The sequence below is a fragment of the Heloderma suspectum genome, chromosome 17 (assembly GCF_057233095.1).
Source record: "Heloderma suspectum isolate Gila_16-S chromosome 17, 16-S_ref, whole genome shotgun sequence".
NCBI classification, from domain to species: Eukaryota; Metazoa; Chordata; class Lepidosauria; order Squamata; family Helodermatidae; genus Heloderma; species Heloderma suspectum.
This window is the reverse complement of record NC_139474.1, coordinates 10,177,610-10,200,482: the sequence shown is the minus strand read 5'-3', so window position 1 is coordinate 10,200,482 and position 22,873 is coordinate 10,177,610. Positions and strand designations below refer to the sequence as shown.

The 22,873-nt window shown below is 47.9% G+C and overlaps 1 protein-coding gene across 3 annotated transcripts; it reads left to right on the top strand.

Moving 5' to 3' along the window:
* Nucleotides 1–2,373: 2,373 nt before the first annotated feature.
* On the top strand, nucleotides 2,374–21,771 carry BSCL2 (BSCL2 lipid droplet biogenesis associated, seipin). Of its 3 annotated transcripts, none has more exons than XM_084824828.1 (11): nucleotides 2,374–2,468; nucleotides 4,581–5,201; nucleotides 7,762–7,843; nucleotides 9,955–10,098; nucleotides 12,938–13,072; nucleotides 14,840–14,937; nucleotides 15,929–16,070; nucleotides 17,292–17,367; nucleotides 18,506–18,586; nucleotides 20,514–20,600; nucleotides 21,426–21,771. In XM_084824828.1, exons 2-11 carry the CDS (start codon nucleotides 4,993–4,995, stop codon nucleotides 21,584–21,586), a joined length of 1,215 nt encoding a protein of 404 aa, XP_084680954.1. In that variant the 5' UTR covers nucleotides 2,374–2,468; nucleotides 4,581–4,992; the 3' UTR covers nucleotides 21,587–21,771. The 3 variants fall into 3 exon arrangements, with proteins under 3 accessions (XP_084680954.1, XP_084680955.1, XP_084680956.1); XM_084824829.1 differs by having other exon boundaries at nucleotides 2,374–2,785; XM_084824830.1 differs by lacking the exons at nucleotides 2,374–2,468; nucleotides 4,581–5,201 and adding an exon at nucleotides 5,226–7,159.
* Nucleotides 21,772–22,873: the final 1,102 nt, after the last annotated feature.

The following is a 22,873-nucleotide window of genomic DNA, read 5'->3' as shown; positions in this document are numbered from 1 at the left end:
ACTCCACTTCTTCCTTGGACTTAGGTTTTTGGGCAAGTTACTTTTATTTTAGCCTCACCAGTTTGCCTTCCAGGAAATGAGTGTTTTGTGACTGACAGTAACCACCATGGCAGCCATTTTATGATTGGCCAAAATCCCCCATGGCAGCCATTTTGTCAGAGCGCCCACAACACACTCTCAAAATTCCAAAAGTGCTCACAGACTCAAAAAGATTGAGGACCTCTGCTATACCCACTGACCTGAGAGTAAGTCTCACTCAAGTCTAAGGGATATATTTTTGAGTAAATGTGTACAGCAAGACTGGGTAGATATTGGGCTTGCAGCATCAACTTTGCTTTAACGCTGAGGTCCACCAACTGGAGCCAGGTGCAGAACACTTGCTTGGGCAGATGGACATATGCTAAGAATTAAGGAATAGGGTGCCTCTGAGTACATGCTCAGCATCCCAGGAATTTGTGATCATGACCAGAACCAAGCTCACAAGTCTTTTCACTCACAAATGACAAATCCATCCCTGGTGTTCCCTCATACATTGATGTTCAGCAACCTAATATAGAGGGAGTGAAGCTTTTTAGCTGTTGCTATCATTAGACAATTGGGAGCAGGAAACCCTGGCCAATCTTCTGCAAATCACTCAGAGATAATCCTGTAGATCCCAGTCTACTTTCTGCCCACCCTTGATGTATAGGATTGCAGACAGTAAATGCATCAGCTCCTCTTACCTTTGCTTCTTCCATTCCTTCCTTCTCCCTGTTGTTTATTACCTTTGTATCTCTCTTCCGCTCTCCCTTCTGTTGTTGCCTCCCTCATTGCTGAAATTTAGATTGTAAACTTTTTTTTATTTTACTCTGTAAAGCACCATGTGTATTAATGGTGTATTTTGTTGTTGTGTTACCCAACTAAAGAAAATCAGCATAGTACAGCACCAGGTCCTTATTCTTTTCTACTTATTTTGGCAATTCTTGCCATGGTGTGTCATGCTTAACAGTGCACTGTATGTACAAAAAGCTTTGGGCTCGGCACAACTCAATGCCATCTTGTAGAGGACAGTTTGCTGGACATGTGGGTGGCCTAAAACTTAATATGGGGTGCAGAGGAACCATTCATTATTTGTCATTGTCATCTGAGGTCATCACGCATGAATGTGTTTTACATAAAAATGACTGTTTTGATTGGAGAGAACTGTTATTTATCTTCAAGGGGACAGTTTCTCACATAAGTGCCACATCCATTTTGCTTCAGAGAGGACACCTTACCTAGTAAAGCTTACTAGGAAGTTTCTTGAATACCTCCAATTACCAAATTTAGAAAAATAAAACATTATCAATATGGTCTGAGAAATGTATCTTCACTATCCAGTGAATATCCTGGAAAAAATCCCAACCTCAAGCATTGGCTTAATTTCCTCAGTTCTGATAGTGATGTTCTTGTATATTTATATATATTTTTGTCCAACGCCTTTAGCGTTAGCTGCTTTGTGAGAGTATATCTCCGAGAAGCAGGATATAAGGTATTGCGTAAGATCAGAAAAGGTGTTTCTAAGCAAAGAGAGTGATTGTGAATGGAGAGTTATGTATCTGGTTTAATTGACAAAAGGTTGGTGCTGTTTATTTCTTTTACTGGGTAGTATCCAGTGTAAGTCCCATGTAGAGTAGACCCATTGGAATGAATGGGACTTAAGTTAGTTGTGACTAGCGTAAGTCTCATTTCAGTGGGTCTACTCTACATGGGACTAACATCGAATGCCACCCATTGATGTGTTTATAACTGTGTTTTTAATTTTATGTTATCTTTTAATTAAGGCTTTGTTTTTAATCTGGATTTTACTGTCAGCTGCCTTGAGTGCCATTTTTGGGCAGAAAGGTGGGATGTTAAATAAATAAGTAAATACACTGCGCTGTGCTATTTAAAAGAGAGAGAGACAAAAGCGGCAGGCTGGATAGGGCAGGCAGGCAGGCAGGACTTCTGGAAGGCAACCCAGCCCTTCCCACATCAGTGGGGTAGGAGTCCGAGCTGCCAATTTCCCTTCCACCGTCTTAACCTTGAGCGCCTCCCACAACTGAGAGGAGGAGGGGAATAAACAGGAGCCCATCTCCCCGCTCCTCCTAACCCTCTTAGAGTTGGAACAGGGAGAACATGGGAGCCTTTCCCCCACCCCAGCACCAATGTCAGTAATTGGGAAGGAGGCCGAGGGCTGGTCTCCCCTGCTGCTGCTTGGTCGCCATGGAAACGGGAGGCAGGCGGGCGGCGGCAGCATCCCTCCGACCACGTGACTGGGAGATGCTCGCTGCAGGAGCTTTAAAAAAGGCCCGCCTCCCCTTCCCGCCTCCCTTCCGAAGAGTTCGCAAGGGCGGGGCTAAACCCGGAAGAGGCAGACCCAGTTTTTTGGAGAGGCAGAAGAAGCGAGAAGGGGGGTGAGGGAGACAGAGAAGGAGGAGTCGCTCCAGCCGGCCTTGGAAACAACTCAGGTGTTCTCATTTTTGCCCCCCCTCCGCCCAGTTGTGGCTGGGACCCACGCGACCGAGTTTCTACTTAGCTGCTTCCCCCCCAGTTGTGGCTGGGACCCAGGCGTCCGGGTTTCTAATTAATCTGCTCCCTCTCTCGTGGTTGGAACCCAGGTGTCCGACTTCCCAGTTCTCTACTTCCTCCCCTCCCCCAAGTTCATGTTGGAACATAGATGTCTGTCTGTCCTGACCTTCCTTCCCATCTGACTCTGTGTCCACAACCCGGGTGTCTGGACTCCTACCCCATCCCCTTTGCCTCTGGATGAGTCCACAGTGTCCAGGTGTGTATGGTTTACCTCTCCTTAGGTTGCTCTCCCTTGCAAGTTGAGGTGGAGTTCAGGTATTGGGGACCCTCCTCTCCCCCACAAAAACAAGATAAGTCCAGTGCAGAGACTCCCCTCTCTTTCCATTTAATATAAAGCAATCATCCCCACCCCAATTCCTTCTCCTTTCTGCTTTTTTCTTGTTTGGGAAGCGGGGATCCTAAATATGTGTACATCTTAGCATTGCTAATTCCAGCTGTGACTGTACCTTTTTTTTTAAGAAGAAGAAGAAGCTTTAGCTAGTATATAAACTAGGATGTGATGTTTTGTGGTGGGTGTAAAATATCTAACTTTTAAAAAAATTAAGTTGAGAAATTGCCTTTTTTACTTCTCCAAGGGCTCAGAGTGTAATCCAGTCTTGATCTGTGTAGCTGAAATCCTAGAACAGGGATGGGCAGATCTCTGGCTGAAATGCAGTGGATCAGCAGAGGGTTTCTGATTCTCAGTTGTTGAACAACAGGAACGACAACAAAAATGCTGCCGTTTGCTTGGCTGATCCATGCCCAAGCAGTGGGTCTCTGGAGCCTCCGCATTCCCCAGCTGTAAAATGAGGCTTTATTCTGTTTAAGAGTGCTGCTACAACTTGCTGTTTAAAACTGCAAATTAAAAAAAGTGTCTGCCACAACTAATTGGGCTGATTGCTTATCTCATGGTCTTCCTCCCCTGTAAAATAATTGCCTTTGATTAGGTTTTTACACAGCCCTGCCGGTTGAAGTCCCTCATCTGTAATTTGTGTTTGCATATATTCTGGTTAGCTCAGTTGTATGGTTCACTGGGTGTGTCTGTGTGTAGTAACTCTCCTGATGCACAAGTTTGTGCCTAGTGGTCCCCCAAATCCCTATATTGCAACTGGTTACTAGACCTGGAGATTGTAGTAAAAAACCCTCCCAAGATAGATCCTGGTCCTAGAAGATGGACTTCCATTTTCTTTATCCTCCCCCTCGCCTCCCCTACCCACTGCCCATTAACAGCATTAAAAGTTCTGAAAACTTTGGTCCTGTTCTGCCTCAGAGGCCCACTTCTCACTAACTTATCAACTTGGATCTGGCCTCTACCACTTTCATACTGCTGGGTGGGGGGAGCTTTTATGATTGACTGCACCCCGCATACAAATATGTCCCTGCACATTGAAAACTAGCATGTTTCTCCCTGATATGCTGCTTTTCTATATGCAGAGTGGGTTTTTTTCTTCAAATTACCAGGCATTTGCAAAGAGGAGCTTGTGAACCCCCCATTGCAGTCTGAAGTAGATCAACTTAAACACAGTTGGGAAAGAACTAGGCTGGAGGAGAAATCCAGGAGTTGTAGTTCCTACATTCCTTCCTACACGCCATTGCTGTTCTCTCCCAGACGTTTCATAATTCTTGCTCAAATCTACGTGCTCTCTCCAACTTGTTTTGTGACTCACTGGATCGGTGGCACTATTCTCATCTCTTTTGTACCCACACTTGTTCAAAGTCCTTCTGGTTCCCTTCCCCCTGTTTGCCCACCCCTGTTAAAGGCATTTGCAATGTGTGGGCTACATGCGGCCTCCACAGCTGTTTTTGCGGCCCCCGTTAATGTTGCTGAATTTGATGCAGTAACAGCAAAAAATTGCCATTTTTTTGGCCACTCCCATGGCAAATTCTGGGGGCAGGGATGTGCCCCCCCCCTTTGGTGGTTCTGGGGGAGCAATGCTGGTCTATGACCTGACTTCTATATGATAAAGACAGCACTAATCTTTTATTTGTCTTCTTGGCCATGCCCCTTCCAGCCCACAGAGTTGCTGAGACTGCAGACTGCCTGATTCCCAGGAGAATGCTGAGCTAAGCTAAGCGGCCCCATTGTTCGCCATGCTGTGGAGTCACTGACCCCCAGGCACCCGTCTCTCTCATGGATACAGAGAGCCTCCAAAAAGCCAAGAGGCACAAACGGAGCAGCATGAGAACCAGAAGCCAGTCTCTGTTTCCTGAGTAGGAGGCCTGGGTGCTGTCCAGCTAGGATCAAGGGAACGTTTTTTACTAGCCTCTGCGTTGCGCAAGGAACTGCTGTTACATTTCCCACCTCCAGTCTCCCAGCTTTCTCCCAGTGCCATTGCAGGGCGCCTTGCTGCTCAGTGTGTTGATCCCGCGGGGCCTCAGAACGCTCCCCTGGATTCCTCTCTGCTGCCTTCTCCTGCTCACGCCATGTCGGGGAGTGCTGGGCCCTTCCTGGTGTGGGCCCAAGAGGTGGCTGCGCTGCTGATGCTCCGGGTGCGCCGGACCGTCTTGCAAACAGCCATTTTGCTCTGCGTTCTGCTGCTTCTCCTGTGGATCTCAGTCTTCCTTTATGGCAGCTTCTACTACTCCTACATGCCTACAGTCAGCTACGTCAGCCCCGTACATTACCAGTTCAGGTTAGTTGCCGGGTGGATGGGTGGGGTGGGGAAAAACGCCTCTTGTCAGTTGTAGTAAACTTTCGGGTTCTATCACCATCGGAAGCTAGTGGGTGGCTTGCTGGAGAGAGAACCTTTTCGGTGGTGGCTCCCTAGCTCTGGAACTTCCTCAATATGGACTTTTTGCCTGGCATCACTGCTACCGTTGCGTAGGTGCCAGGCTAAGGAAGTCCTGTTTCCTGAGCTTTTTAAGTAGCCTTTTCTGTAAGGCTGTTGCCTAATTTAAACTGATCTTAGTCAACTAATCTTAAAATCATCAGTTGAAGGGAACCTCAAAGATCATGTAGTCCATCCCCCTGGCAGTGCAGGAAACCTGCTGCTACTGCACCCCAGATGGGTGGCCATCCATCCAGCTTCTGCATGAAGTCCTCCACCTTCTGTGGCAGTCTCTTCCCCTGTCAAATAGCTCATACCATTAGTAGGTGATTCTTAAATGTTTCCTCAAAATTTCCTTTCTTGTAATTGAAACCTGCCCTTTGGAGCAGCCTTTCCCCAACCTGGTGCCTGCCAGGTGTGTTGGACTGCAAAACCCAGCCTCCCTGGCCATAGCCCCCACAATGGGCCTGCAGGCTGTGGATGATGGGTGTTGTACTCTGACCCATCTGGCAGGCACCAGGTTGGGAAGGCTTCTCTGGAGCAACAGAAAACAAATTAGCCCCACCATCTGTGTCAGGGGTGAGCAGAAGGTGGAACTGGATCTAGCATTAGATCTCTGGGTGATTCGTAATAGATTGGCAAGGATTCCTGACTCCCAATTGTTTAGGAATAGCAGCAGGAAAATGACTCCAGGCACACGCACACACCTACCTTAAATTATATTGCTGAAGTCAAGAACGCCTGAGATAAAGCAGGAGTAGATTTTGGTGTGAAAGGACTGTGAGCTCCATGCAGATCTCAGAATAGATTCCTGGGTTTGGGATTCTGTAATTCTGAGTGTACGTCTTTTGCACCAGGCTCCAGTTGGTGGATCTTAAGACAAAGTAGATCCCGCAAGCCTGAAGTCTGCCCACCCCTGATTCTCTGTGACAACCAGTCAGATACTTGAAGATTGCTGTTGTAACACCTCCTTTTCAGTCTAAGCATACCCACCTCTTTCAAACTTTCCCCATAGGACTTTGCTTCCACACCTCTCACCATCTCTGTTGCCCAGCTCTGGACACATTCCAGTTTGTTGATATCCTTCAACTGTGGTGTCCAGAGCTTAAGTTTTTATCTGAGTTCTACCCGATTGACCAGTTAAATTTGCATAGGAGGTAAAATGGACAGTATATGTATTACTTTGTTGCTGATGGATGATGTGGATACCTGTCAATAAGCAGCACTAATCCCAGGAGAAGTATTCTCTCCTGCGTGCGAGGAGGAGGGATGCCTCTCTTAGGCTGCAGTCCTAACCACACTTATTAGGGAGCAAGTGTCACGGAACACAGTGGGCTTACTTCTGCATATGCATAGGATTGTGCTGTTAAGGGGTGCTAGGCACTTGTGGTCTTTATAAGTACTTCCATTAAAATTTTTTAAAAAGATCTTCCTGGTTGATTGGGACTGCCTTTTTATCTGATCAAGGATCAGATTTTGTTAAACTGATGGATCAATTAAGCTTTGCCTCTCTATTTTTTTTTGTCTTAATCTACTGATGTTATTTTGCTTCCTTTTTTATTCTTCTGTTAGCAGTGTCATTGGTGGTTGTGTGTTGTTTTTATTTTCTGTTTCTTTTCCCCCATCCCCTGCTTCTTTTGTACCACGTAGTCCAATGATGAGTTCTGCAGAACTCGAAAGCTTTCACCTATTAATGGAATGTTGGCTGGTCCTAATAAAGCTATTGCACCACTGGGGATCTTGGATTTCTGCTTTCTGTTTTTGTTTGAGATCCTTATAAATAAAACAAAGGCACTGAGTGAATTTGGATTGTCATCTCTCAGGTGAATAAGCTGAGGTATGAATGAGTGTTTTGACTGTGTCATTTGGGGCTTTAAAGGTCAACACCAACACTTTGAATTGGCCTCAGAAATGGACCAGAAGCCGGTGCCACTGATGAAGCACTGGCATCACACGGTCGAATCGGCCTGGCCCAGTTAGTAACCTAGCAGCCCTGTTTTGAGCTAACTGAAGTTTCTGAACTGTCTTCAATGGTAGTCCCACTTACAACTCATTGCTGCAATCCAACCGAGAGGTTACCAAAACATGGATAACTGTTGGGTCCTGCATGTGGGCATTCCCACTGGGGCATCTGGTTGGCCACTGTGCGGGAATGCTGGACTAGCTAAGCCCTTGGTCTCATCCAGCTACTAGTCATAATGGCTGAATGGCTCCTCCATGGGCAGGAGCATCATGGCCCGGAATCCCAGTTGCAGAGGAGTCCATGGCAGGAAATGGATCTTGCCCACATTTCCTGTTTGTGGGGCTTCCCAGAGACATCTCTCTGGCCACCGTGGAAAGCTATTTGCTGGCCTATTGGTCTGATCAGGCAGGGGGTCTTTATACTCTGAATGTGATTGGGGGCGGGACCTTTGACCTTTTTCAGGACAGACTGCAGCCAGCCTGGACCAGACCTGTGCTCCTTTCCCATTGCCAATATTTCTTTCATCAAGGACAGCCGTGACCAGGTGAGCTACTGCATGATGCATTACTGCATTATAACATTCCCTGCTCTGCATGATATGCTTGTAACTAAGGATTTCATGCAGCTGCGGCTGCTGTTACTTTGAGTTAGATCAGCCTTTCCTCAACCTGGTGAATGGCCATGCTGGCTAGGAATGATGGGAGTTGTAGTCCAGCACATCTGGAGGGTACCAGGTTGGGGACAGTGCAGTTAGATGGATGTGGTTGCCAAAAGGGTGGATAGGGATGTCATGCAGAGCTGAAACAAGTCTTCTTTCTCCCACCCTGCAGTCTGTACAAAGCATCTCAGCTGGAAATGTGCCCTTGATATCAAGCAGACGAAGACAGCCTTGTTTTTAAGGACTAACCTAGTCGCCAGAGGCGACTAGGAACAGTAGGCAGGCAAGTGAGCAGGTGGGCAGAGGAGGGGTGGAGCACGCCATCCGTCCTCTGTGCCAAGCATGGAAACAAAGTGGGTTGCCATGGGGGGGTCTCTTTTCCGTGGCCAGCATAGGAATGCAGTGGGCTGCTGCAGGGCAACAGAGTTTTTCCATCCTTTCTCTCTGAGCCCCTAGCAAGCTGTAGGCTAGTAACTTTCCCGGGCTTATTTGCAAGGGCTGGATTACAGACACAATTCAGAGGGATATAAATCCAGGTCCACGCTCCTGTAGTCCTTACAACAGTCCTGCAAGGTTAGGCTGGTATTATTCTTCCCTGTTTTACAGCTGAGGCAGAGAAAGTGCCTTGCCTGAAGCCACCTAGTGAGATGAGATTTGGACCAAGACCAGGACTTCCTGTTCTATTCCTGTTCTGCTCCTGTTCTTAGCCATGATGCTACACCCATTCTCTGCAGCCTTGCAATTAATTCCATAAAATTTACTGTCCTATAAAATATGATTCATTTGCCCACCCCCACAATACCTGTACACCCTGCCTGCATGTGAACCCATTGTGACCTAAAAAGGAGGGGAATCGGTTGCAATTATGTAAGGCTTCACTTGCCTTGGCTACCACAGACCAGTGGCTGTTTTCCAAAACAAAAACATTTCCCAGAAAATGTCCCAGTGCTTTCTTTTTCTGCAGGAAATTTTCCATTTCATACATTCATTAGTAATAATGAATGGATGCCAATTGCAAATACAATATTGGGCAGCCTTGGCAGTTTCAAAGTTGTAGAGGAGTTGTTGTCAGCATGTCATGCACATTTCTTTGGGTTGCTAGAATTTATTAGATCAACAGTTTTCAGTACCTTTGTATTTTTTTCCATAAATTCAAACAGTATAAGGGAAGTACATGCTATTGCTTCTAATTTTTTACAAGTATTTTTACAAGTATCCAGTAAAAACGTCTACATAATATGACATTTAAATTACATTAAGGGTGCAATCCTATGCGTGTTTAGACAGAAAAAAAGTCCTGCCTGGCTGGGGCCTGCTGGGAGTTGCAAGACTTTTTCCTGTCTAAACGTGCATAGGATTGCAGCCAAAGTGATTGATGTGACTAATTTTTTTTCCTGAGATATTTCAGGTCAGATACTTGTGGTAAATTGGGAACACAAAAAATTAATACGGGGCATTTTTCAGATTTGTTTACTAAATACAACTAGTAGAGTAAACATGCTAAATTAGGTCACTGTCTAGGACAGGCATGGGCAATGCACAGATGCCACTATGGCAATAAGAAAGAATTTAATGGCTGGGTTAATGCCAGAGAAAACGAAATGGGCAAAGATAGCTTGCTCTGGAGCTAAATTTGACCCACTGGCAAGAGCCCCCTGCAGTCGCTCCTCCTCTTCTCTACTGCTGCCTGTTTGTTCACCTCTTGCTCTGGCCCTGATCACGGTGGTGACAAGAAAGAGGAGCAGCAGATGCCTCGGCCTACATGCTTGCCGGCTCTCTGCCTGCCAAGCAAGGAAGCGGTGGCCATGATGAGAACGAGGATGAGGAGCAGCAGCAGCTGGTGACAATGGCAGTGAGAAGGTAGATTTACCAAGGGAGGGCCCCCACTGAAGGCACTTAGCCCCAGGGCCCTCAAAAAGCTGGAGGAGCAGTGCCACTGGGACAAGAATCTTCTCTCTCTCTCTCTCTCTCTCTCTCAACACATTCTCTGCCCTCAGGTCCTCATGTACGGCCAGCCATACCGCATCTCACTGGAACTGGAGCTCCCCGAGTCGCCAGTCAACCAGAACCTGGGAATGTTCATGGTGGTCATTTCCTGTTACACCAAAGGCGGGCGCGTCATCTCTTCCTCAGCCAGAGCCGTATGTCTGGGGTTGGGGTCTGAGTGGGTGGAGGTGGCACAGCCAGGTTGCTACCCTTCCCCGATCCACTTTTAAGAGCCAACGGGTTCCCCGCTGCCTTCAGAAACCCACATAGTTTACTTTCAAGCTTAATCCTGAATAATCAGGCCCTTGCTCTGAATTTGCCAAGATTTTTAACTTGGAGCACGACCGGGGAGGAAGCACGTTTGCGGGGAGGAAGCAGAAGCCATGCTTGGTAATGGAGATACCAAGATGTTGGCTGAACAGTGGATTTTGTATGAATACAACCAGTCTGAATGTCCACTACTTGAAAATACACAAGGGGTTATACAGACAGGCAGGTCATGTCTCTGCCCTGTTAAAGTATCAGATTACAAAGGTAATCTCTAGGTTTTTAACATTTGTGTTCATTTCTATCATTCCCAACCAGTATAATCAGAGGTTTCTTCTTGGCTTATGATCCCAGCTCAGATGGAATGCTAAACAAACCACTGACAGAGGCTTCCTGGTTTGTTTAGCTACTCCAGCTGGCAGGAAGCACCAAGTGGGAGCAATCAGGCAGCACGGACCAGCACATTCACTCAGTCCCGGTACACCAGAATTCTGAAGGATTACATTACACCATGGGAAGGCGAGGTCTCCACCATATGCAAACTGGATAATGACTTTGGCTCAGTCCAGACGTGACCCAGTTCTGAAGAATCCCAGCATACCATTACCCCCAGACAGGACCAATAGTATAATCCAGTTTATATATGGCGAAGACTTTGCCTTTCCATCGCGTAATGTAAACCTTTTAGTAATTAAAAAAAGGCAAATGTTGCTATAATTGAGGCATTCTGCTAAAACTCCCATGCTTGCACACAAGAATGTCAGTAAACAAACAGCACTTAAAACACCGTTTTATTTGCTGCACGGATCTTAACCTTTATATTCAGCTTCCCCAACCTGGTGCCTTCTGGATGTTTTGGAGTTCAACTCCCATCAGCCCCAGCGAACATGGCCAATGGTCAGGACTGCTGGGAGTTGTCACCCCAAAACATCTGGAGGGCAGCAGGTTGGGGAATGCCGGTTTATGTCCAGCTATGAAAAACAGCATAGGAATTTCAAAGCAGTTTCTGTTGCATTCTGTTTGATATTGGCGGTATCAAAGTATCTGTTGGATACTTAGATAACTAAGATCTGTTGGAGGGGGCCACCTCTGCATCCCACCAGAGCGAGATATACACTGTAGTGGGATGTGGGAGAGGGCCTTCTCTGCTGTGGCTGCCCCGGTTGTGGAATGCCCCCCCTTGGAGGCCCAATTGGCGCAGACATTGGTTTCATTTCAGCACCAAGTAAAAACATGACCTTTTACCAAAGCCTTTGAGGGCTAAATGCATTCCCCTAAAGTAGCACAGTGTTTTAACTGTTTTATTGTTTTAGATTTTAATTGGGATTAGCTTGTTTAATGGTTTAATATGTTTTTAGCTGTTTACATTATTTATTGTTTTATACTGTTTACATTGATTTTATCTGTACGCTGCCGTGAGATCTTAATGATACAGGGCAGGATACAAATGTTTTAAATAAACAAATCAATAAATAGTGATGGTCACAGTCTGCTGTCTCCCAAATACCCTTCCTAAATACCCATTGGCCATGCTGGCTGAGGATGATGGGAGTTGTCATCCAACATATTTGGAAGGTGCCAGGTTGGGGAAAGCCTGCCTTAAATTCTTCTTCTTGGGCACTCTGTTCTTACTTGAGAGTTGTGAGCATGTAAGGCAGGGGTGTTGAACCTCGTTCAGCCTGAGGGACAGTTTGATTTCAGAGAAGCTCTCAGGGGCTGCACTCCAGTGGTGGGCAGGGCCAAAGGCGAAGGGGGCAGGGCAAAATACAAAAAATACCAGCATACTGTAGCTGAAAGCTCTTACTGGCTGTGACTAAGCCTTAGAGGTATTTCAGCCTTCTAGAATAGGGGGGAAAAACAGCACAAAAGTTGGGACACCACCAAGCCATCAGTGGTTGTGGGAAAGGGGCTGGGGGCCAGGGCTAGCAGTGTGGACAGATTTGGCCCCTGAGTGGAGATTGCCAACCCCTTTTGATTGTTGTTGGAAACATCCGTTGAGCCACTGTGCACCATCCAGGTCAACAGCCAAAGCGAAAGGGAAACCTATGGATTCCTTCTCGGCCATCATTTGTTTTGTATCTCAAGGGGTTTCCCAACCCCACTGGGTCTCTAGTCCCAAATGCAGTTTTTATACTGCTTGGTCATCCAGAGCACGCCTCCTTCCGGCTGTGGTCAAAACGCTGCTTCGGTTTTCAGAGGCTAAATCTGACAAACCAGGGACTTTTTTAAAGGCAGGGAGGAATGAGGGGGAAACAGAGCACATCAGACTTACCCAGAATGGTTCCCAACCAGCCTGCACCGTAGCTCTCGTTTTCTCAGCCCAGGATGTGAAATGGGCAATACCACAGAGCACATGAAGATTGCTCACTAGATCAGGGGTAGGTAATTTTCAGGGGTTGGAGAGGTTCATTGCCCCCTCCCCGATCCCCCGGCAGCCACAGCCCTGGGCCACTGAATTTTCCGCTGAACCCTTCCCTGCCCCAGTCTGTGCCCGCGCGCACGCACACACAGTTTTGCTTGAAAACAGGAAGGGTTCCCTGCACGCCTTGCTTTAAAGTAAAATTGCCTTTATTTTGGCAGCAAATTCAGCGGTGCAGCAGCAGGGGGGAGCAGGAGCTGCAAAAAAAGGCATGGTGGGGTGGGGGCACCCCTGCACTAGTTACATAAGCCGGTGGCTTTGTTTTTGGAAGGACGTTGGAAAAAAGTCTCTCTGTCCCCCTTGCCTAGGCGATGCTCCACTACCGTTCAGGCTTGCTGCAGATCCTCGACACCCTGGCTTTTGCCAGCCTCTTCTTGGCTGGTTTTACAGAGCAGAAGCAGACGGTGGAGGTCGAGCTGTACTCGGACTACAAGGAAGACTCGGTGAGGGACGACATCGCTGTGTTCCTTTGCCCTCTGAAGAGACTGGAATTCCCGGTTCCCATGCAGTCCCTCATTGCTGTGGACATTCTCCCCGCCCCCCGCATTTCTCTCTGCACCAGTGTTCAAACGCAGTTTCTCAAACTTTTTTTAATATGTTATTACTTTTTTAAATTATCCCTACCCTTCCTCCGAAAGACCTGAGTGCATCACGTGCCACCTGCCCAACTCAACAGCCTTGCGAAATAGGCTGAGACTAATGGCTGAGCAGGGATTTGAACCCAGGTCTCTGGTCTAAAACCAGCGGTCTAGCTCAGGGGTGGGGAATGCGTGGCTCTCTTGTTGGACTGCAACCCCTGTCAACCTTAGCCAGCTTAACCAGTGGTGAGAGCTCATGGGAGTTGCAGTCCAACAAGATCTAAAGGGCTGCATGATCCCCCATCCCTGGTCTACCTACTTGGCCACACAAGCTGTCTGTTCCTCCTGGGATAAAATGCTAGGGACAAACGGGATGGCTAATGCCACCTTGTCTTGTGAGCTTGCACAAATGCAGCTTTCCTCAACCTAGTACCCTCTAGATGTGTTGGAAGCTGGGAGTTGTAGTCCCACGCATCTGGTTGGGGAAATTTGCACTAGAGCAATCTGTCTGACTGCAATTTGGAAAGAGGAGACTAGGTGGATCTTGGTCTGAAAGCTAGTGTAGTGTGAGAGGGGAAGAAGGTGATGGCTATAGCGACTGCCCTTGGAAGGGTGTGTTTTTCTCTCCAGGGTATCCATATGAGACTTGTAAGAGGTGGTTTGCTCAGTTTTACGCACTTCCCAGTCTCCTCTTAATTCGTTTGCAACTGAGCCCTTGCAAGGACATCTGGTTGAAGCAGCTGAGCTCTTGCAAAGCTGAAACTCGTAATTGCCTGCCTGTCAGGGTGGAAACTGAGCCCATAGAACCCCAGAGCAGTTCTGATTCTGAGGAGGAACAGCAATCCGTGGGAGAGGAGCCCGCTCATCCCTCACAGGCACAGCAGCTGGCAGAGATTCCTCCTGCCAGCATTCCTGAGATAGATAGTTACCCTGGCAGTGAGAGAGTGTGGGAGTGGGGCTTGCTAGACACTCGACGCAGGGAGCGATGAGCGATGGAGGGCGCAGAAAGGAGGCGTAGCGCCTGTTCGGCGCGCAAGCAACGGTCGCGTCCCATGGACCCTACCCAAGGGAAAGAGGGAGGAACTCTCCCTAGCCCATAAGTTCAGGGTCTGCAAGTGATTCTCCTTCAAACGGGGATCAACTGCCTACCCGGAGCATAGGCTACTCTGCTGTTCATTGCTTAGTCACTGGTGATTAGCATCTGAAAGAGTCATTAAGTTGTAAAAGGATTAAAGCCTTGAAAAGAATCCTTTTGTCTGTGTCTTGAGTTGGCTATTGGAGTAGACTGAAAGAGGCCGCTAGGGCGCTCCTGACACTGCCGAACTGGAGATGTTCTGGAGGAATAGAATGCTTCTGTTTTTGCCAGTTCTCCAAACATCTGCAAACAGAGAGTGGGGTGTGCAGGCTAGAGAAGATTCAAGAGCGGGGGGAGAGATGGACCCTGACACCAGTAGCGTGCCCTTTTTCAAAAATAGTGTAATTGGCAAGTCTTGATGCAGAGACCTTCCTTTGCAGCAAATTGGGATGTGGACAAGGGGTGACCTTGTGTTCTTGGTGGGCAAAACTTTTTTGCAATCTTCTTCCTCCCCCAAGGGATGAGCAACTGACCTTTATTTCTCTCCTGCTCTGTAGTACACTCCAACGATCGGTGCTGTGATAGAAATTCAGACCACAAAGATCCAGATATACGGGGCCCAGCTGCGAATTCACGCCCATTTCACTGGACTGCGGTGAGGACGGGAGCAGGTAGTGCCTGTGGGGTGGGGCGGGAGTGGTGTTTTCAATCTTGAATCAGGATTCAGGGAGAGTTATTTGGAACCTTGAGATTCAGAGGCAGAATACTGTTAGGAAGCTGCCTTGTCACCAGTCAAATCATTGGTCCGTCTAGGTCAATATTGGCTGCTTTTAGTTATTACATGTCTGTACTGCCCAATAGCCAAAGCTGTCTGGGCGGTTCAGAACAATTAAAATTGCCAGCAGCTCTCCGGGACCTGCGGCAGATGTCTTTCCCATTGCCTACCGCCTGATCCTCCTATCTGGAGATGCCAGGGACTATTCCATGCTCTCTCACTGAGCTTTTTAAAGTGTCCCCTCTCTTCTCTGGAGCTTATCCAGGCTTGCCTCCTTTTAAACCGCCAGATGCTTGAACAGCTGCGTAGCATGCCCACAAACACACACTGCAATTTCCTCCTGATAAGTTTAAAAAATAGTTTGAGTTGCATGTACCCCTCTGCGATAATTGAAATCCTGTGTCCAGGAACTCAAGAAGCTACATCTTGCACCCAATAAAGGGAGCAAGTAGGCCTGATATCTCTAATTTTGGAGGGCAGTGCATCGAAGGCACTCATGGGAGCCTTGTATGTACTTCTCTCCGCAGTACAAAGTTCCTGGGAGCACGATGTAAAATGACTTGAAAGCCAGCCTTTGTCAACCTGGTGCTCTCCAGATGCGTTGGATTGCAACTCCCATTATTCTTGGGACTGCAACTCCCATCATTCCCAGCCAGCATGGCCTTGTGTTGGATTACAATGCCCATCATTCCTGGACTGCAACTCCCATCATTCCCAGCCAGCATGGCCAGTGGCCATGCTGGCTGAGAATGATGGGAATTGTAGACCAAGAAATCTGGAGGACACCAGGTTGGGTCAAGTTGACTTACGGGGCAAAGCACCCAAGGAACAAAAGAGAACCTGCCTGCCTTTCTGCCTTGTCTCCCCGTAGATATCTGCTCTACAACTTCCCGGTGACTTCAGCCATTTTGGGGGTGGCCAGCAACTTCACCTTCCTGAGCGTCATCGTCCTCTTCAGCTATCTGCAGTGGATCTGGGGCAGCATGTGGCCCAGGGAGCCTCTCTCTGTGCAGGTGAGAGACAGGACCTGGGATGGGGTGAACTGCTTTGGGGGCCGCCACCCCTCCCCACAACCAGGGGCTGTGGCAAGAGTGTGCATCTTTGGGCCCTTCCTTTTCTAATGCGCATCCTGTGCCATGTAGGATCTGGGTCAGGACCTGGTGAAATCTCAGTATCCACGTTCCGTTATGTCTTGTTGTCTGTAAGAAAAAGCAAGTTCCTAGTGCTCATGACTTGGAGTAAAAGGTTTTTAAAGTATAGGCTGCTGAAGAGTTGACAAACCAGAAGTGGACTTTGGGGAGGGGTCCCCATTTGTTAGAGGAGGGGTGTTCTGTATTCTCTTTTGCCCTATGTCTTTTTTCTCTCCCTGCCTCCGATCAGCACTCCCTTCAAAAGTAAATAGGAAATTAATCTTGGTGTGGTGGCCACATATTAGGACTGGGGAGACCTAGGTTCAAACCCCCAGTGAGCCACAAAGCTTGCCAGGTAACGCTGGACCAGTCACTCTCTCGGCCTAACCTACTTTGCAGGGTTGTTGTGAGGGTAATATGGGCCGGGGGAGAAATATGTACGCCACCTTGACTGAAAGGTGGGACATGAATACAGTCATCAAAGTGCCCTCAGCCCCCTTGCTCAGCCCCTCCCCACTCCTGCCTTCAGTATTTCCTAGACTTGCTAAGACTCTACCGCTTCTTCAAGATTACACTTGGAATGAATTATACAAACTGATTAAAGAGATATGTACTTTTGCTGAAATGGAGTCTAAATCAGGGGTGTTGAACTTCAGGCCCATGAGCCAATTCCGGCTCACCTGGGGTTCCATTCTGGCCCTCTGGGGTCCCAGGATGACCATGCCCACTTCCCCTTGGCCCCACCACCTCCCCTGACCACCAATCATTTAGTAGTTTCCTGGCTTCTGTGCAGTTTCTTCCCCATTCTAAAAGGTGGAAATGCCTCTCCTAAGGCTGAGTTACTGGCAGTGAGAGCTTTGAGCTCCAATATGCTGGTATTTTTGGCCCCACCCCTTCTGCCTTTGGCCCTGCCCACCACTGGAATGTGACCGCCAAGAACTTCTCCAAAACGGAATGCTGCCACTTGGGCTGAAAGACGTTCAAGACCCCTGCTCTAAATGAAGAAATGGTACGTTTTTTAAGTGACAGGGCACACGGTTAACCACAGAATTCTGACTTGCTTCCATTCTCTTCATTCTCTCCTCCCCGCTCCTTCCTGCTTAGATATCTGGCCGGGAAAGACCTGGAGCACTACAGCAGACAGAAGATGTACACCGGCGGGTTGTGATCCCAAAAGAAGGTAAGGGGGGTGGGCGAAAGGAAAAGGTGAGATTTCTTCTAGGGCAGGGATAGGGGACATGTGGCTCTCCAGATGTTGTTGGACTGCAAGTCCCATCATCTCTCACCCATTGGCTATACTGGCTGAGGCTGATGAAATTTGTGGTTCAACAGTATCTGGAAAGCCACATATCTCCCACCCCTGCTATAGGGGAAAGAGAGTGGGTTAAGTCTGTTTTTTCTGAGGACGTAACACAGAGCGACAGTCTCCCACCGTTGCCATCTCTCTGTGCAAAAGCTCTTTGCCTTGGACACTGATTTTATTTATTTATTCTTAAGAGTCCTGTCATAAAAATTATCTAGGTGTTGTACAATTCTAAAATATAATAAAATACAATGCTGTTAAACACACGCACTAAAAGCAACACAATAAAAATACAGACACACACACACAAAGCCAGCATGATAAAAAAAAAAATGCAGCATAAAACCAACATTATAAAATACAGTTATTTAGGGTGCAGTTCTATGCATATTTTGACAGAAAAGTCCTACAACTCCCAGCATTCCCCAGCCAGCATGGGAACCAAAAGGATGACAATGTTCGCACCAGGTGAACATCAGTAGGAAGATCTTTTTACAGTTAGGGGGCCACCACCAAGAAGGCCCTCTCCCGTGGTGTCACCCTCTGAGCCTCCGTTAGAGGAGGCACTCAGAGGAGGGCCTCAGATGATGATCATAGTGTATGGGTAGATTCATAGGTCAAAACCAGCACCTTGAATTGGGCACAGAAATGTGCAAGCAGCCAGTGCAAGTGGGCCAGAGATAGTATTGTACATTCAGACCTCCTGATCCCTTCTATCAATCTGGCCGCTGCATTTTGCACAGGCTGTGGTGTTGCCTGCTTGTACACTTTGGGAGCTCAGATCCTGGCTTGAAACCTAAACCATGGTTGGCACAAACCATGGCTTAGGGTGGCATCTGCCTCGAGCAGATCAAAACGGACACGTGAGGTTAAGAATAAAAATGTGGCAAAGATGCCAGTTTCGTGCCATCAAAATAATAATAAAAGAGGGAGATGAATGTCATGCCTGTAATCTATTATTTTTCTAGGCACAGAACCTCGGTTGCGATGTGTCTAAAGCCAGTTTCTTCCACAGGCTCTGAGGAAGGAGAGGAGATTTCCTCGCCACAGACGGAGGATGTGGGGGCTGCGGAAGAAGAGGAGCTCTCCAGAACAGGTGTGTGTGCTTTTTCTTTTTTAATTGCCTTTCATCTTTGGACAATATACTGGGGGTGTCAAGCCTCTTTCACCCTAAGGGCGAAATTCAATTTCAGAGAAGCTCTGGGGCAGGGTGGGGCAGGGCAAGAAGTCAAAAGCAAACCGGGGCAGGACCAAAATACCAGCATAATTGAGCTCCAAGCAATTACTGCCAGGAATGAAGCCTTGGAAGAGGCACTTCAACTTCGTGGCATGGGGGAAAACCTGCACCAAAACCAGGAAACCAAACAATTGGCAGTTGCGGAAGGGAGTGTGGCCATGCAAATTGGCCCCCAGACTTGAAGTTCAACACCCCTGCTATAGCCTAACAGCAAGTCTCTAGATAAGTGGTTCTGAAATGTTCTTTTCCCCACAGATCACTTCCAGATTGCTGAGGCAGTACGCTGTTAGGTAGCTGCCACAGTCAAAATGTAGGCAGGCTACTTAAAACACCTTGTTTTGTCCTACACATCAAAGCACACAACTCATCTTTATGTGCACATTTTTTGAATGCATTTCCTTTGATCTGAATGTCACAAACTTGGAAGTGTACCGACACAGACTGCAGATTGTGTCTGGGTCCGCTTTCAGTTGCAGGAGGTGCAAGCTGGGTAAATTCTGGTTTTAAAAAAAATGAACTGAAGCAAATTTCTCATACATTCCTAGCTAACAATAACCAAATACAACACAATAAGGATGCAATCCTATGGCTGCTAGACAGCAGCTAGACAGCCATAAGATTAGTCGGTTCCTGGAGAACTGCCTCCCCACCTTCTCCCCCGCCACCTCGTAGACAGCGTGGATTGTCCCCTCACTCAGCACTTGGAAGAGCAGCGTGGAGCAGGGGAAAGGGGCTGTTCCCGGGGGCAGAATAGAGAGTTCGGAAGTGCCAGTACAACACTTCTATGTGTTGTCCAGCCTCCCCACCCTGCGCTCCGAGGGCCCGCAGCTAGACAGCCGAAATCGGCTGCCTAGCCGCAAATGCAAGGCAGCTGGAGTGCGGAGGAGACGATCCCCTCCGCGCTCCTCCCGCCCTGCATTGGATAGGCGGTTGCCTCCAAGTACAGAGGCGGCCATCTATCTCCATAGGAGTGCGCCCTATTGCATGAAAGCAAAATCAATTAAAAACACATCAGTAAAATTAAGAAATAAAAAAGACTCACCAGTTAAGACCTACACTGGCAAGCACGTAATCCAGTCTTGGTCAAAATGGCCTCTTACTTCCATTGTCAGAAAAATACAATAAATCAAGCACAGGGGCCAAGGACAGATATTCACAGCTGTTCCACAACCTTTCTGCAGTTCACCTGAATGGAGCTTGCAGGCTACAGTTCTTCTCTCCTTGTGCAGAGGGAGGAAAAACCCTGCAGGCGTTACTTCACCCAGCCTCCAAAGCGATGCCATCAAGTAACAAAGTGGGCAGTTCACATGACATGGTGGCTTATCATGGGTTATTTATCCCACGATTAGCCCTGATGCATGTGGGGCACATGTGGCTGCCAGCTTGAATATGTGACCTGTGATTCAGAGTGGCACCATGTTGTGTGAACCTGGCCATTGTGGGTTAATCGAGGGTTAAACAACCCACACTTCCCCCAACTACTAATTGAGGGCTAAGTGTGGGTTGTTTAACTCTCGATTAACCCACAATGGCCAAGCTCACAAGACACGCCGTAACCCCCAATCACCTTAATTGGGAGTTGCATATTCAAAATGGCAGCCGCACACCTGTGGCTAATCATGGGTTAATTAACTCATGATAAGCTGACCTGCTGTGCAAACCAGGTCAGTATGTGAGGTTTAAGTTCTGGCTGTTTGGCGATGATTCCCTGCCCCCCTCCATCACACAATCTCTGGCTGTGGACACGGCTTTTTCTCACTCAGTTGTTGCTCTCAACCCCACACAGTGGCTGGGATGCAAGCCAGGAACAGCAGCAGCTTCCGAAAACCCGATTCTGGAGCAGAATCCAGCCTGGGCGAGGGAGCGAACGAAGGTAGGTGGCGTTTACCGATCCTTGCAGGCGCCTTTCCAGATCAGTGTCTTGAGTGCAGATCCAGGCCACTTCAGGACATCCAAAGTACATTCCTGCCTGGCAAAAGCTCATGCTGCAAGAAACGTTATTGGCCTTCAGGGTGCCATAGAACTCGCTGCTAATGCATAGTTGTGGATCAATACCACAGGTGAACCCAAAAGCAATTTAAGCACTACTGCAGGGATGTTGAACCTCAGCGTTCGGGGTCTCAGTCTGCTTTTGTGCAGTTTTTCCCCCTGTTCTAAAAGGTTGCAGTGTATCTCCTACAGCTTAGTTACTGGTTGTGAGAGCTTTAAATTAAAACTTTGCGGGGCGGAGGGTTGGTTGGCATTTCAGCCCTGTCTCTTTTGCCTTTGACCCCGCCCACCGCTGCAGGGCCCCACCCCCACCCCCACCCCGCAGCGTCTTCGGGACTGAATTCAGCTCTCAGTCTGAAAGAGATTCAGCACCCCAGCCCTACTGCTTCTGTGGATTTTTTTAAAAAACTGTGTTTATTTAAAATTGCATTCATATCCTGCCTTTTTTCCTCTTGCAAAGAGGCTTACACAGTCCCCTTCCTCTCCATTTGAAGAGGCCCCCACTTCAAATGTCGCCTCAGCTGCCCGTATGCAATATTGAGATGACGCTGATCTCCCTTTCCCCCTCTCTCCCCCTCTCAGATGTGTTATACCAGCTGCCATGCTGGCTGGGGGTGATAGGAGTTGTAGCCTGCAACTCTGCAGCTAGAGTGCAGTGGGTTGGGCAAGGCTGTGTTAGACTGATTATTATCTATTTCTTCGTGCGCAGAGACAGAGTTTGAGTCTGTGGACGATTCCTCGCTGCTTTCTGAGGCCAACTTCCCAGCCCGTTCCCTGGAGACAGATCCCTCAGGCCTGCTCCTCCCAGCGCCCAGGGCCCTCACGCCTGACTCGGAGATCCGTCAGAGAAGTATCTGCTCCAGTTCCTGAAGGGGTCAGGGTGCGATGGCACCGGCCACCCCTGGGCACTTTGCACTCCTCATCAGGCCTTGCTCTTCCAGGGGGAGCGTCGGTTCCAAGCTTGTGTTTACATTCCAGCTCCTTTTTCTTCCCCCTCCCCCATGCCCTCCTCACCTGGAGACACTGTAACTTAAATAAAAGTTTACCTGCTAACAAAGAACTGCCAGCGTACGGCAACTGTGTGGGTTTGAGGTCATACTGCTGCTTGTTGCTGTGAATTGGTGTTGGAGCAGTTTGTAACCATGGCCGTGTCATCACTCCTACTGAAATGGGAATGAAGCTGCTTTATACCAAGGCGGAACACTGGTCTATCTAATCCACTGCTGCCTGCTTCCCAGAGTCTTGGACAGAGGTGGGCTTTTCCCTGCCACCTCAGCCTTCCCCAGCCTGGTGCTCTCTGGACACTTTGGACTTCAACTCCCATCGTTCCTGTCCATTGGGCATGCTGGCCAAATCTGATGGGAGCTGGAGTTGTAGGCACCTGGTGGACACCAGGTTGGGGAAGGCTCTGTTACCTGATCCTTCTGATTGGAGATGGACAGGGACTGGGACCTCTAGCATACCACTGAGCCATACCCCCCATTCATCATCATTTTATTTATTTATTTATAATTATTTTTTTAAAACTACTTAATTTATATGCCACCCAATAGCCGAAGCTCTCTGGGTGGTTCACAGCAATTCACAAGAGGAAATATAGCATAAAAAATTAAATATACACAATTTAAAAACAATTTAAATAGCTAAACACTAATTTCAATAAAATACTAGATGTATTTAGACAGCTGCTATAAAATGTCTCATCTGGCATTAAATGCTTAGGAGTAGAGGACAGTCTTAACCTGGCAACGAAAAGATGACAGTGTTTGTGCCTGGTGTGCCTCACTGGGGAGATTATTCCAGAATCAGGAGGCCACCACTGAGAAGGCCCTCTCCCTTGCTATCACTTTCCGAGCCTCTCTTGGAGGTGTCACTCAGAGGATAATAAATCCAATTCTGCACCCAGGCAAACTAACTCCTACAACCTGTCATTTTTCATAACATATTGTGCATCTGTAAGTCACTGCGGAGGGGTGAAACCCTCGTTGCTGTTTGTGTTCTTACTGGTTTATTACTCTTAATATTGGTTCTATGTGTTTTATTATTGTACGCCGCCTTGGGAGAGCTTTTGCCCTGAAAGGCAAAAGAAAATCATAATAATGAGAATACAACAAAGGCACCAAAGGCCAAACCCTTGGCCAATGGAAATCTTATTTG

Bases quoted from the DNA above. Each gene is read 5' to 3' on its own strand.
- BSCL2 (XM_084824828.1), top strand. From the start codon at position 4,993: ATGTCGGGGAGTGCTGGGCCCTTCCTGGTGTGGGCCCAAGAGGTGGCT. The intron at 7,844-9,954 runs GTGAGCTACTGC...CTCTGCCCTCAG, and splicing joins TCAAGGACAGCCGTGACCAG to GTCCTCATGTACGGCCAGCC. The intron at 16,071-17,291 runs GTGAGAGACAGG...CTTCCTGCTTAG, and splicing joins GGGAGCCTCTCTCTGTGCAG to ATATCTGGCCGGGAAAGACC.